Source organism: Mchenga conophoros, linkage group LG7, assembly GCF_057382185.1.
Source record: "Mchenga conophoros isolate Kocher_MC1m ecotype Shallow Benthic linkage group LG7, M_conophoros_male_GT1.1, whole genome shotgun sequence".
Taxonomy (NCBI): Eukaryota; Metazoa; Chordata; class Actinopteri; order Cichliformes; family Cichlidae; genus Mchenga; species Mchenga conophoros.
In genome coordinates, this window is record NC_140532.1 from 32621704 (window position 1) to 32635222 (window position 13519).

General features: G+C 40.6%; 1 protein-coding gene across 1 annotated transcript; it reads right to left on the bottom strand.

Moving 5' to 3' along the window:
- Positions 1–1538: 1538 nt before the first annotated feature.
- LOC146570483 (uncharacterized) lies at positions 1539–13168 on the bottom strand. The gene is made up of 8 exons (XM_085278930.1): positions 13044–13168; positions 12123–12341; positions 10038–10182; positions 9867–9962; positions 6347–6491; positions 5983–6128; positions 4027–4166; positions 1539–3681 (listed from the first exon to the last, which is right to left on the bottom strand). Exons 2-8 carry the CDS (start codon positions 12220–12222, stop codon positions 3533–3535), a joined length of 921 nt encoding a protein of 306 aa, XP_085135056.1. The 5' UTR covers positions 12223–12341; positions 13044–13168; the 3' UTR covers positions 1539–3532.
- Between the last annotated feature and the right edge of the window lie 351 nt (positions 13169–13519).

Here is a 13519-nt window from a genome sequence, read left to right on the forward strand (position 1 = left end):
GGTTGAAGTCAGGTGTGTTAGTCTGTATTTCACAGAATGATGTAAAATAAGCAATCAGTGAAGTCTGACTTCTTCAACTTTGTCAAACCTCTTATTTTGTCTTTATTTGAAGCAGCTGTATAAAGCCATGATGTCAATGAAGCAGTCATATGCAAGCTGGTATGTTGTATAATGGTGACAGTTTTAGTTCCCACACTGGGTTCACATCTGCAGACTGCAGCAGATTGACGAGATACCAAAAGAGCAGGAAAGCTGAAGAAGAGGTGAGCATCGAACATACCACAGAGAGGTGACACAGTTTAAAAACTGAGTTTAGACGATCAACATTTAAATGTATAATGTCAACATCAATGTTTTGTTTTTTGTTTTTTCATGTGTGTGAAAGCTTACAGTCAGGGTTGGTGTGGTTAAGGCTCCTGTTTTCTCTTTTCTTTTCCCTTCAAACCTGAACCACTTCCAGCAGGTGGCAGCACCTCCCTGATCCTGATGCCAAGGAGGCCTCTTCCTGTTAAAAAGGAATTCTTCCTTTTCCTGTTAACATTATAGTCTGAGCATTGGAGGTCTCTCTCTAATAGTTTTGGGGTCTTTGCCATTGAGATGGCAGTTGTTGTTAATTGGTTTGAAAGAATTATTCTTCAGCTCTGTATTCCCTTCATACACATGGGTTTAGGTTGAGGCAATCACAATATTCTGCTTGATATTTGAAAGCAGACTAACGAATATAGGAGCTGCATTCAAAGAACTCCACAGCTGCTCAGAGTGCAGACAGACAGTTATACTGAGGCCTGTGTGGGGCAGAAGTGTGTGCTGTGAAAGTGGCTTTGTTCTGAAGAAGGGGGGACGGACGGACTTCAAAATCAGGTTTTGGAAGGCAACTTCAGGAAAGGCTGGTGGAGAGGCATTTTATCTCCAACCTTTTTAATAATTGGAGGATGTGACAATCGCTGTGGCTACTGCCAAAGTACAAAACACAGGAAATCCCTTATGAGAGATTGGCAGAGATGCCACCCACAGGGACTGAACCAGACATGTTGCACACATGCAGAGTCAGTCGAGCTGGTTCAAGTATTTGTAAAAACTTTACACTGGAATTAAAAACAACATGGTTTTCTTTCCTGATGAGAAACAGAAGGTTACACCAACTAAACCAGCAATACACTTACCTGGTAAGTGTTGTCTGGCTGATATTGTATGGTAAGTCTTACCATACAATATCAGCCAGACAACATAATAACACAGGAGTTACCAGGAGACGGAGCGTTGTTGGAAAGATTCACTCAGTATCTTAAATCTTAACCTCCGCCCACTAAATCAGGGCCTCATTGGGATCACAGCGCAGCCAATCAGAAACAGACTCTACTCACAGACCCGAGTGTATGAATCAAATGTGGATGTGTTAATAGTGAAAAACATTCTAAGCACCAAGGAAAACGCATGTGGATCAAGCTGAGTGGATCAGACAGGAGCAGCCGAACACAAAGAACATAAAGCCCTGCTGAGCCTGATTCTACATGCCCTGAAAGAGTCAGGAGACAAGAGAGGCTGCATTCATTTATTTATTTCAACGTTCAAGGTCAACAAAACTGTAAGTGCTTCAGGAAGAGTTAGTCAAGTTCCACTGTCAAACGTCATCATACTGTACAGTGAGGTTTAGTGCCACAGCATTGATATACATGTACAAAAGCAAATACAAGTGCAATAACAAACAGTCTTAGAATATAAAACATGAATCTAATGCAATGAAGTTTTTCCCCACACACATTTAGTATGGCCGGGTGTTTTGGCATTCTGGTATGACTACAATCTTATTTATTTATTTTAAATTTAAAAAAAAAAAAAGGTTCATGATACCCAGCTAACATCAACTATCTGCAGTCCAAGAAGCTGGAGTTGGAGTTTCTCGTCCTGATTTCAGGACCAGAATCTGTCAGGACAAACAGCCGAACGACACTGAGCATCACCACAACAGTAAACTGTGCAGCGAGCCAGCTGATTAGCAGTAGGGATGGGTATCGTCTAGGTTTAATCCGATACCGGCGCCAAACCGGTACTTTTGAAACGGTGCCAGTGCTTAAACGGTGCTCAAACCGGTGCTTAAAGAATGGAGAACACACACTTTGTCCAAAAACCTCTCATGTTTTTATTTTTAGCAGTCTCTTTTTTTCTGCAAAATGATAGCCAAGTTAGCCTTTGCTGTTGATACAACATACCTCCTTTGGTTGGAACCGGTGCTTAAACAATGGAAAACACAAACTTTGTCCTAAAACCTCTCATGTTTAGCTGTTTTTTTTTTGTAAAAAGATAACAATGTTAGCCTTTTCTGCAGCTATAGGGCATATATGGTATCACTCTATCAAACAAGAAGACAGCCGCATGTAACTACAACGGTGTTTGCTAGTTCACCTTACGTGCATTAATTTAACAACGTGGTTAGCCTACTCAACGTAAATTACACACGAACAACATTAAGCTACTCACGCAGAGAAGAACGGCTGCTGCTGCATCATCATCCTCATCATTTCTGCTACACTGGCAGGGCTAGGGGCCAGGACTCTATTCTTCGGGTTCTTGGGGAATGTTGCTAACTCCGGGTCTGATAACAGGCACCACACCCGCAGTAGATGTGCTCGGTGTGAGGTCTTGCAGCAAGCTATCAAATACGGTGCATTTCTCGGCTTTTAAAAAAATGCTATGCGTTGCCAGGAGTTTCATCAGATTCAAGGTGTTGCCTCCTTTGCACAGTATCAGCTTAAAGCACTTGTTGCAGGCTGCTGAGTTTGCATCTTTTGCTGTGAAGTACAGCCAGACTTTTGACCGCTTCGCCTTGGGCATTTTTAATCTGTATCTCTGCTCTAAAAGAACGTACGTACCTGGGCCCGCCTACTATCCTTGCAAAGGTCAAATGATTGGATAGAATCTAAAGTGTATGACATCTCAGGAAAAAAAAAAAAAAAAAAAAAGAGCACCAAAATGTGCGCTGCTTTTCGGTCTGGTTACTATCGTTTATGTCAGAACCGGTGCAATACCATACCCATCCCTATTTAGCAGTGATCGAACTTTCAAAAAAAGAGCACAGAGATCATGAAATCATGGCGTGTGAACTTGTCTCAGTGTCTCAGATGGATAAAAAACAAAAACAAAAGAGAAATCAAAAATGAGCTGCCAAATATACTGCGGGAGCCACTAATAAACCTGCAAACTAAAGTGTGTGAGTGGGGAACACTGAAATACATGAATAAAGTACATTAAGATAAAATTAAGCAGTGTATTAAATAGTTGTAGTAGTTTTTAAAAGAATTTAAAGTATTTTAAAGACGGTATTTCTATTTTCTTCAGTACAGCTGAAGAACAGATAGAAAAGATTTGTGGGTTTCCTGCCTTCCCGTGCAGACTCTTTCTTCTACTGAAGAAATACATTTGTTCCCCATGCTGACAGATAAACTCTGTTTAACATTTAGATCTACCTTCAAACATGACTGTGGAGGTGGTGTGAACATGTAACTCAGTGGGTCTGGGGAGGCACGAGTTTCGTTTAAGAAAGGACCCTGAACGTCCTGCCGTCGAGGGGTGACACCATTAGCCGTGCTGAGCCCGGGGAGTGGAGGGGGCGCCACTTGTTCCTCCAGAGCACCGTGAAGAATCTGGACACGAAAAGTATGCACGCCACGACCAACAGCACAACTGCAGAGAGAAAACAAGCAGGGCAGCTAGTGGTTAGGTCGGCCAAGGCTGGACATTAAATTAACTGAACTCCTCTCTGCCTCTGTTCACTGAATAAACTGATGATTCTTGTGACACAAGTTTATTATATTTGTGTTTCAGGGGTGACAAAAACAGATTCACTATTTTATAAAGTTTACACATTTCTAGTAGTTCATAAGCAGCATTTCAGTGGAGAAAGCAGCTTTTCCATGCATGAAACACCCGTATAATATTCAAATGGAACAGAAACCCCAAACCAAACCAAACAAAAAAATACTAGCTCATTAATAATCATTATTGATAAATAAGTATTGCTGAACTCACCCATAAAGATGGCGTTTGGAGTGGGATCAGCTGGGTTGAAGTGCTTGTAGACGTTTCCGACCAGAGCCACGATCACCACCGGGTAGATTGTGAGGATGTTGCGCACCCAGCGGTCCAGCACCCAGTTCTCCAGAATGAACCTGCCATCATCAAACAGCTGAGACTGAAGCACAGTGCTCACACAACATTTCACCTCACCTACTATCGCTGCTGTTATAAGAAAGCTCAATATGGACTGCAAAACTTCTTTACTTTGTAAATTCTAAAAACGCTAAACCAAACTGGCTCATATTATTCATCTATGCACCGGCCAATGATCAGTGAAATCCAAACAGAAAAAAAGAAACAGAATACATTACAAGTTTACTGTGTAGCACTATAATAATGTCACACTATTAAGCATTAGTAAGTGGTTAATTCATCATTTTTATATATAAGTGTTTCTGTTTACTGTTGAAACAAACTGTTTGGAGATTCTCTCACAGACTTTTATTCAGTTATGTGTGTCGTTCTTACACCATCAGTGTTTTGGGGTTTTTAGAGTCACAAAAGATGGAGGGAGATCACATAATTTAAGTGGCTTCTTAACCCTCTGGGGTCCAGGGTATAATTGGCCGTTTTTGACTACTTTTGATTTTACCTCTATATTTCACCTTTAAAATATGTTTTTCTTGCCTTGTTTGGTATCATTATTTTCAGCACAACCTCAAATATCTGAAATTTGAGTTATTTATTTCATCTTGGTATACTATATTAGCACAGCTGATCTAAATTCAGACAAAAAAATTCAAAATCCAAGTTATATTTTTTACTGTAAAACCCACAAACATGTTTAACGAATCATTTTCATAACTTGAAATGCAAATAGAAATTGTACATTTCTAAAAATTATGCACAAGTTTTGCAAACAACAAAGTTATATGGTACTATTTACCTAAAAATGCAGCCAAGGCCTCAGGCGTTTTTTATATAACCATTTAAGTCTATTTACAGAACAATCAGGTGTGCTGCATCAAATAAGAAGGCACAGAAATTATTTGTGCCAGTCCAAAAAATTTAGTTTGTGTTCAGTATAAGACAGAGGAGAACACCAAAGGCCTAAACCCTGCAGGTCTGACAGCAGGAAGCGCATCAGTCCAGTTTTCCATGTGGGAACAGAGTTTACACTGGAATCTGCCTTTGACGGCTTTTTTAGAGCAAATGTGAAATTCAGTAGTATAACTGACACACAATACAAGACAATAACTACACAACACACTAACTACAGCCTCCAAACACGCTAAACGTCACTAATGTCTCACATATGAAAACTCTCTCTCTCTCTCTCTCTTTCTTTCGCTCGCCCGCTTTCCGTCGCGGGTGTCACTCCTAAAAACTTCCCCTTCTCCCTAAACAACCAAGTGTCACATGTTGCCATATCATTTTTTTGATTGGCTGACATGGTAAACTCTAACACCAATAGGGAAGGGCTGTTTTTCTTTTTTCACTCGCAAGCTTAACTTGCTAGCGCTGTCTGTAGAAAACGCCGTTTTTACCGTTCTTCCCGCTGTAAACGCCACTGTTTTGTTCAGAAAAAAACATCACGTGTATTTTTTATCATAACTCTGGTTTTACGTGGCCCATCGACACAATTCAAAAACTGGTATATAGTTTGAAGTCTGCACTTTCGACCCAAGGTGAAATAGAGACTCTGACTTACTGCATCTTGTAGCTGTGTCGTCTTAAATTGGTCATGTGATTTTGACGCGCCGGCAAGTCCGGCGACCCCAGAGGGTTAAGGGTGAATTTTAGGGCAAAGCAAACCTTTGCTTTCATTTAAAAAAAAAAAAATCAGATTTAACTGGTGAATCTATATTTGACTTTCTTCTGTCTCCCTGATCATAGAAATTATCTTCAAGGTAATTTCTTGTTAGCTCCCACATCCCTGTGCCTGAACCTCATCCAATCAGAGCTTACCATGCCACCACCTCTGCAAACAGGATGCACAGTGACGCAGTTGCTGCCGTGCTCTTATCCACACCCCACAGGTGGAGAACTACAGAGAAATTGATCAGAGAGGCGATAGAAGTCCATGTAGCGTAGACAGCCAAACCATTTTGGACCTGAAAAAAGAAAATGAGACAAACAGTTTCTTACTATTGCCTTTTGGGGACAGAGCTGACACTCATCTAACAAGTATTTGCCCCCTTCCTAATTTCTTTTTTTTAAAACATATTTGCCATGGGTATTTTAATATAAACATTTGTCTGATGATCTAAAACACTAAAGTGTGACGAATATGCAAAAAATCAAAGAAATTTTCACACTGGCTGTGTCCTACCAGTACTCTGAGAAAGGTCAGGTCTTTGCGATGGTATGTCTGTAACCAGAGTCCATAGTAATCTGTGGCAAAGCAACAGAAGAACAGAGCGCTGTAGCTGGAAACCGCTATCAGGATTAAAACGACCAAAGACGCCAGGATCATCCTGGAAGACAGAGAAACAGAAAGAAACAATGAATGCAATAAATAGGGGGCAGAAACAGCTCTGTAGGTAGAGCGGTGACCCCATGATCAGAAGGTTGGGAGTTCAAGTCCACTGAACAGCTACCCTGAGAAAGGTGCTGTCCCTACACACTGCTCCCCAGGCACTGGATTGGTGGCTGCCCACTGCTTAACTGAGTGTAAAGTAAAGTAAAGTGTGCGTGTTAGTCCCCATAGGGAAATAGTTCCTCTGCATTTAACCCATTCACCCAGTGAAGCAGTGGGCAGCCACCAATGCAGCGCCCGGGGAGCAGTGTGTAGGGACGGTACCTTGCTCAGGGGTACCTCAGAGTAGCCGTTCAGTGGAGTCGAACCCCCGACCTTCCGATCATGGGGCCACCACTCTACCTCTACCTACTGAGCTATCCCTGCCCATTTCAGGCAGATGTTTCTGCCTGAGTGAATGTGATTAATAAAGTACAGATTATTAAGTCACAAGGTCAGACATCAGAGACACAGAGCTGATAAAGGGGCAACAATTCCTTTTGTTATTAACTGAATGGTGTGTCCGCATTGTAGTAACTGAACATAATTTACCACAGTGACTTTCAGGAAAACTGAGTTTTCAGTACATAATTGCATGTTCATTATTTGCATATTCATATTATTTATACTACATTTTGGTCATTCTTATTTCATGCACTACTCATTATTCACAAACTAACATAAATGCTTCCATTCACAAAGATCTCAAAGGATATTTATTTGCCTTTCTGCAGATATGCATAGTCACCTTGATATTTAGCATACTTTGGCACAGCTATCAGTATGATTCTTTGCACATCCATAATAAATCTTAATCACTAAGTGTGGTGACTTATTGAAACGTGCATGCATACAGTCTGTACATTTCTAATGAGCCTTAAAGGCAATGCCTGTTATGGCCATTGGCCATCTTTAATCTTCATGTTTAAGGACACTTAAATCTCTTTGGATGTTTCTGCCTTTTGTTCTGTTCTCTGTCCAGATGATTCCACACTGCTTCAGTAATGTTGACATCCAGGCTCTAGGCAGGCCAATCTGTGTGTTTTTCCTATTCAGGTATGTTTTTAATCTACTGGGAGTGTGTTTCAGATTCTTTCCATGATGAAAAATCAAGTCGTTGCCAATGACATGATTTTTTTGGATGGTATTACTTGATGGATCAAAATCTGCACATTGTGAACACATTTCTACGTTCACAATTCCATCAATTTGGAAAAGATTCCCAGCAACACCGGCTTAAATGGAGCCCCAAACCATAATAGAGATTACAGGTGGCTGTACACACTCATTGTTATACCTCTCTCCTGTCCTCCTCCATACATATTGATAATGAGCTGAACCAAAAACTTGGATACAAGTTTGGATTTGGATTCACCACTCCATCAGACCAGTTCAGTTTAGTTCTTGTGAAATCTGGCATATGTCATCCTTCTCTTCCTTTCATAAGAATGGCTTCTTGGCAGCCACTTTTCCACTGAGACCATTTCTGATGAGGCTTCAGCAAACAGTGGATGAGTCAACTGAAGGGGTAGATGCATGTGTACTGTGCAAAAGGCTTTTGTCAGTACTGTATGTTTACTGCAAGTACCGCTGTGCCACATGAGAACTAAGAAACGTGAGAACTATTTATTATGTTTTCTTCTCCATGGTGGCTGGAACAGCACATCATTTCACGCTGCACTGCACTGACTATTGTTTTGTTAGTATTCACAGTATAGGATGATCATCCTAAATTGTCCTGTCTGAATTTTTGTTTGGTCGCCAAGTGTTACAAAGTCCGATACAGAGGAACCACTGTTTTGGAGCCATCATCAAAGATATAACTTCAGTTCTGGCTCAAACGAGTTCCAGTTATTTGCATGACTCAGTCTGGATGAACAGCTCGTCCTACAAGTGCTCGTGCTCTGCTAGTAACACATGTGGAATTTAGGTGTCTCTTTACAGACACACCTGATCTGGAACCATCATTTGTTTTTCCAAGAGCACAACGAGCCAAAACACACCTGCGAGGTCTAACGCACCAGCAGGGTGATGAGAGTGTATCAGATGAACTTGAGTGCAGAGAGACGCACAAGTGAGAAAAAACAAGTGTTCAGCATATGTGAGAACTACTTCAGGAATGTTGAAAAAGCTCCAGTTTACGACCTCATGAAGCTCGTGGAACAATTTAAACCATGTGCTGCTCTTGCTAAACCTTTTTCTCTTTAACTAAACTTTAACTCCAGGGTCCATTCCTTCTTATTATGTCTCTGATACGACCACATGTATAATTTAACAGTCTTGAAGTTTTCAATTTTGTACTGTGCTGCAGAAAAATAGTAAAAACAAATTAAACTCCTAGTAAGCAGAACCCAGCCAGGGTGGAGCCAAAAGCCACAAATGGATAACTGCTGAGGTACATTAGGAAAGACATGCAGTGCTAAATCAAATATGTAGAATAAGATATTCATACTGGATGGGCTGGAGCTCTTGTAAACAGCAGACAATGTATCAGCTGATATTAGCCATCCAACAATAAATCAGTAATGGCATATATGAGCATCTTAAAAGTAAAGGTGAGACAAGAGACACAAAAGTTCAACTACATTATGAGTGTTATGAGTTTGTTCACCACACTCTGCAACTTCCCTGTTAGGAATGCTGTTAGGAATGCCACAAACACAACAGCTAGCTGCTCCAAGCAGACTCAGGCAGTGTGGAAATGAGTAATCTATGACTTAGTGCAGTGACAACACAAGATCACACCTGTATTGTCATCATATTAAGGTAAGGACTCATTGGGTTTTTAAAATCACAAAATATTGATATTTGCCTAACAAAAAAATCCTAGATCAATCGGGTTATAGCAGATACACGGTGTGTGCAAGAGACAAATTGAAAGAGAAGCAAAGACAAGAGCACAGGAGACTCTGAGCGGTAACCTGCTGCACATCCTTTCCAGCTCAATCTCTGACTAGGGTGATTAAGAATAGAGATGGAAATGTACTAATGAGTGCAGTGAATGTTGTGAGAAGATGGAAAAGTACTCTGAGGAGTGCATAAATGAAGAAAATAAGAGAGAGAGAAGAGAACAGATGGAAAGTTAGTGATTCATGAATGCATATTTAGTAGGGAGGGTGAAGAGTGAATAGGCAGTCAAGCACTTTGGAGACAAATATAGAGAGACAAGGACATTTATAGAAGAAGGATTATAGATATGTTGGATAAAGGATATTGAATATGGATCTAGGGACTCTGGCGACAGGGTGAGATAAGAGGTGGATGTGGTGACCTGTAAAGGGAGCAGCCAAAAGAAGCATAAGAACAGGTAGTAGTAAATAAAATGAAGACATACTCTGCGTCCCACAGCAGGAGCCATATAATGTTCAGCACCATGTTGGAGAGCCAGCAAATATGGAAGCCGTAGGGCAGCAGACACTGAGCCCAGGATCTATTAATAGAGAGAGAAATATCAGTTTCATCCTGTGTGTTTAGATTTAGTCCAGGTGTTTTGATGCTAGCTTACCCTCTGCATGTGTATGAAGTGATATAAATCACCATCAGGGTGAGCCAGGTATAGATAACACCCCAGATGGAGAAGGTCCAGCCAGCTGGAGTGATGCCTGTCTCATAGCGGGCTGATACATTTCCTGTAGAAGTATGAAAGGGACCTGGAAAACAGACAGAGAGAATAAACAAATGTGCACTGGTGGAGTTTGCATTCCAGTTCCAGCTGGTTTGTTTACAGGGGCAACAAAGCAGCAAACACAAAGATGGAAGAAAACTGATGTGATGTGACTAGATGTTACAGGGGGAAATGCAGAAAAACAGAACTACTTCAGCTGGATTAAAGAGAAATGTCTCAGATCAGCAGGGTTACTGTTTACTGACTGATGAACTTCTACCCATCTTTACGTCTGAGAAACCCAGTCATGTTACAGACTTGTTTCCAATCAAATGCTTAGTTGCAAAATGTTCCTCCAGTTTTTTTTTTTTTGGTACCACTTACTTTTCCAAACTTTTATTTACCTGTTCCAACTTTTTGGGACTATGTTTGTTAAATTAGCAACATCTTAAATGCGAAGTAAACTAAAGAAAATCCTCATTTTGTTTGTAGATGTTCCCTTTGAGCCTTTATAACTACTCAAACATAAAGACCTTTATTAAGTAGTAAAATCACTGATAAACAATAAGCTACAACAGAAAAAAACTGACCCTTACTTCGTCATTTTGAAAGCATTACAGAATTCTGAGAACGGCTCTCCTACTTTTTAAAAAGTACCTCACAGGAAAAGATCTTAGGTTAACAGGGAGACAATGTTCAGGTTTATACAACTTCCTAAGTCTTAGTCTTAACTTAAAGCAGATGCAGAGCTGCTGCCACAGTGAGGCTCGAGAGCAGAACAAGGAGTAGAGGCCTGCTGCAGTCCAAGATGGAGGAGATTCACTTCAGGAGCAGCTGATTATTATGTTCAGTTATGCGTCAGTCACAAAAAGGCTTGGCAAACACAATAGTCATTCAATTCATATAACAAAACGTGTGTTTCTCCTTTTGATGCGTGCGCACATAACAACCTCCTGCCATAAAAAAAATCAAAATCTGTCCTAAACACTGTGACTTCTGGGTGCTCCACTTTCCTCCCACGGTCCAAAGACGTGACTGTAAGAGGCAAGGCTGTGGGTGTCAACATGAATGTGGACGATCGTTTCTCTGTGACGGACTGGTGACCTATGCAGGATCACCTCTCCTAGGTATAAACATCAATGCGTCCTAATTATAAGGACTTCTTTTCGTTTCCATTAATGTAATGCACTTCTATTTTAGAAGGCAGGCTTAAATTTAACGTGTGCGTTTTAAACTACCTCTTTGTCTCAAGCTCACAGTTTCTCTGCTGCAGAGTAGCTCTTACACTTTTTACATGAATCACAGTGCCTGCTGCTCCTAAAAGATCTCTAAAAATAATGACTTAATATCTATCATTACATAAAACAAATTGATCACAGTAAAAACTGTGATTAAAATACACTGTTATGAATACACTGTTACTATTTGCCAGCTCACTGAGGAAGGAAATGAGTCTTATCCATGTGGGAGGCCAGCGGAGCATTTTCTCGGCCACACCCTGAATATATATATAAAAATAAATAAATCACTGTTGGATCTTTCCCGTCCAGCAGAACCAGTGGGCGGAGGGATACCACAGTCACTATTCCTACACTTTACTTAGACTATTTATTAGGATAAAAATAATATAAACTTCGTACTAATAACTGGTTAATTTGAGCCCCCTCTCATAACTATAACAAACTGTGGGAAGTTTGTGAGCTGTTATTGTTACTCCTGCCAGTTAGCAGTACCAGCTATGTAAATGCGCAGTCCTGGAAATGACGGCTCACTGGTTTGTGTAACATGCGTTGGTGACATAACAGCTGCAGTAAACAGTTAACAAAACTTCTGAAAATACAGCTTTTGTGAAGGCAGAAAACTAAAACCAGAAATAAAACACTGAGAATGTATCACCGTGTGCAGTTTTAACAGTCTTGCAGTTATGTTTTTAATCTTTTTCGAGCTCTGTGAAACTCACTTCTTGAACAGCGATATTTCACCTACCTTTGCCCGCTCCGGCCAAAGCGTTAAAGACTAAAACGGCAACAAAAACCACCGCACACAGGATTATGACGAGAATCCGCAGAATATTGACGTCCTTCATTTTGTCTTTCTCGCTGCTTCGTGCCTCGGTGTGTCCTCTTCAACTGTCAGGGAGCAGCGGACGGAGCTAAACGGACCCGAACGTGACGCCTTCACGTGCTCCACGTAAACGCCCACAGCCTTAGAGGGGAAAAGGAGAAGAAGAAATGCAAGTGTGTTGTGCTCACGTTTCAACACAGGTAAACCTTGAGTTATATATTCATGTAAATGTTATCGATAAGTTAAACTAAAGTAACTGCATCGTAGTATAATATATAATTACATATATAAGAACTTGCAGTGTAATGGCGTCCTCTTCAGGCAGACCGTGAACATTCAATTCAATTCAATTCAATTTTATTTATATAGCGCCAAATCACAACAAAAGTCGTCTCAAGGCGCTTCATAGATACAGAGAAAAGTACAACAAATAACGTTTATTGATTTGTTCTGATACGCTTCAGAGGCATGATGCAAGGTTGTGTATCTGCTCACATCATTCACAATCTGCCTAACCTGAACAGTATTTCTATCAGCACGTCGGAGGAAACAGTAACAAAACAGTGGGCTCCGCACATATTAGTAATTACATTAAACAGCGAAAACAATAAGTAAACAACTGCAAACTTCTAAATATAAATCTGTTTAAAAGAACAATTCCTGGCATTAGCATTAGTTGAGAACAGATTTGTAATATGATTTGAATATAAATTAAAAGATATAAATGAACTTAAGAGCTTTTTTAAGAATGAATAGATGGTAAATCGATGTAATGTTTGAGTCTACCCCTCTGTCTGTCTCTAGCCCACTGTTGCTCTGCTGAACAGAGCCGCTCTTACTCACCACACTAAATGTTTGGCAGGGAGCAGTTCTAGAAAAAGCTGCAGGTTTATAATCGGTCCTTTTGAGTCCCCTTTTATAACCGAGCACCACGGGGAAGTTAGTGTCTCACGCCAGTTACCAGAAGCAGCTACGTAACAAATGCGTAGTCCTGGAAATGACAGCTCATTGCTTTGTGTAACATAGCTAGGTGACATAACAGCTGCAGTACGCGGTTATAAAAGCTATGAAAATACAGTTTTTGTGAAAATGCATCTTTTAGTGATGTTCGCCACATTCCCACTGAGTTCCTGTTAAGGGCTCGAGCCCCTAGTGTCCAGTCATTCCAGTATCCATGTGTGTGGGCACTGAGTCGTGTTGTCATGAACTATCCCACTACTGCTAGCGTCGCCCTGAGGCAACAAACCACATTTCCATGTCTCACGCTGGCCCTTCAAAATAAACAAACTTTTTTTTCTTCAAATAATGCTACGAGTCAC

Excerpts from the sequence above, each read along its gene's own strand:
- LOC146570483 (XM_085278930.1), bottom strand. The coding sequence starts at position 12,222 with ATGAAGGACGTCAATATTCTGCGGATTCTCGTCATAATCCTGTGTGCG. Across the intron at positions 4,167-5,982 it reads TTTGCAGAGGTGGTGGCATG|GTTCATTCTGGAGAACTGGG; the intron begins GTAAGCTCTGAT and ends TGATGATGGCAG. Across the intron at positions 3,682-4,026 it reads TCCAAACGCCATCTTTATGG|TTGTGCTGTTGGTCGTGGCG; the intron begins GTGAGTTCAGCA and ends TTCTCTCTGCAG.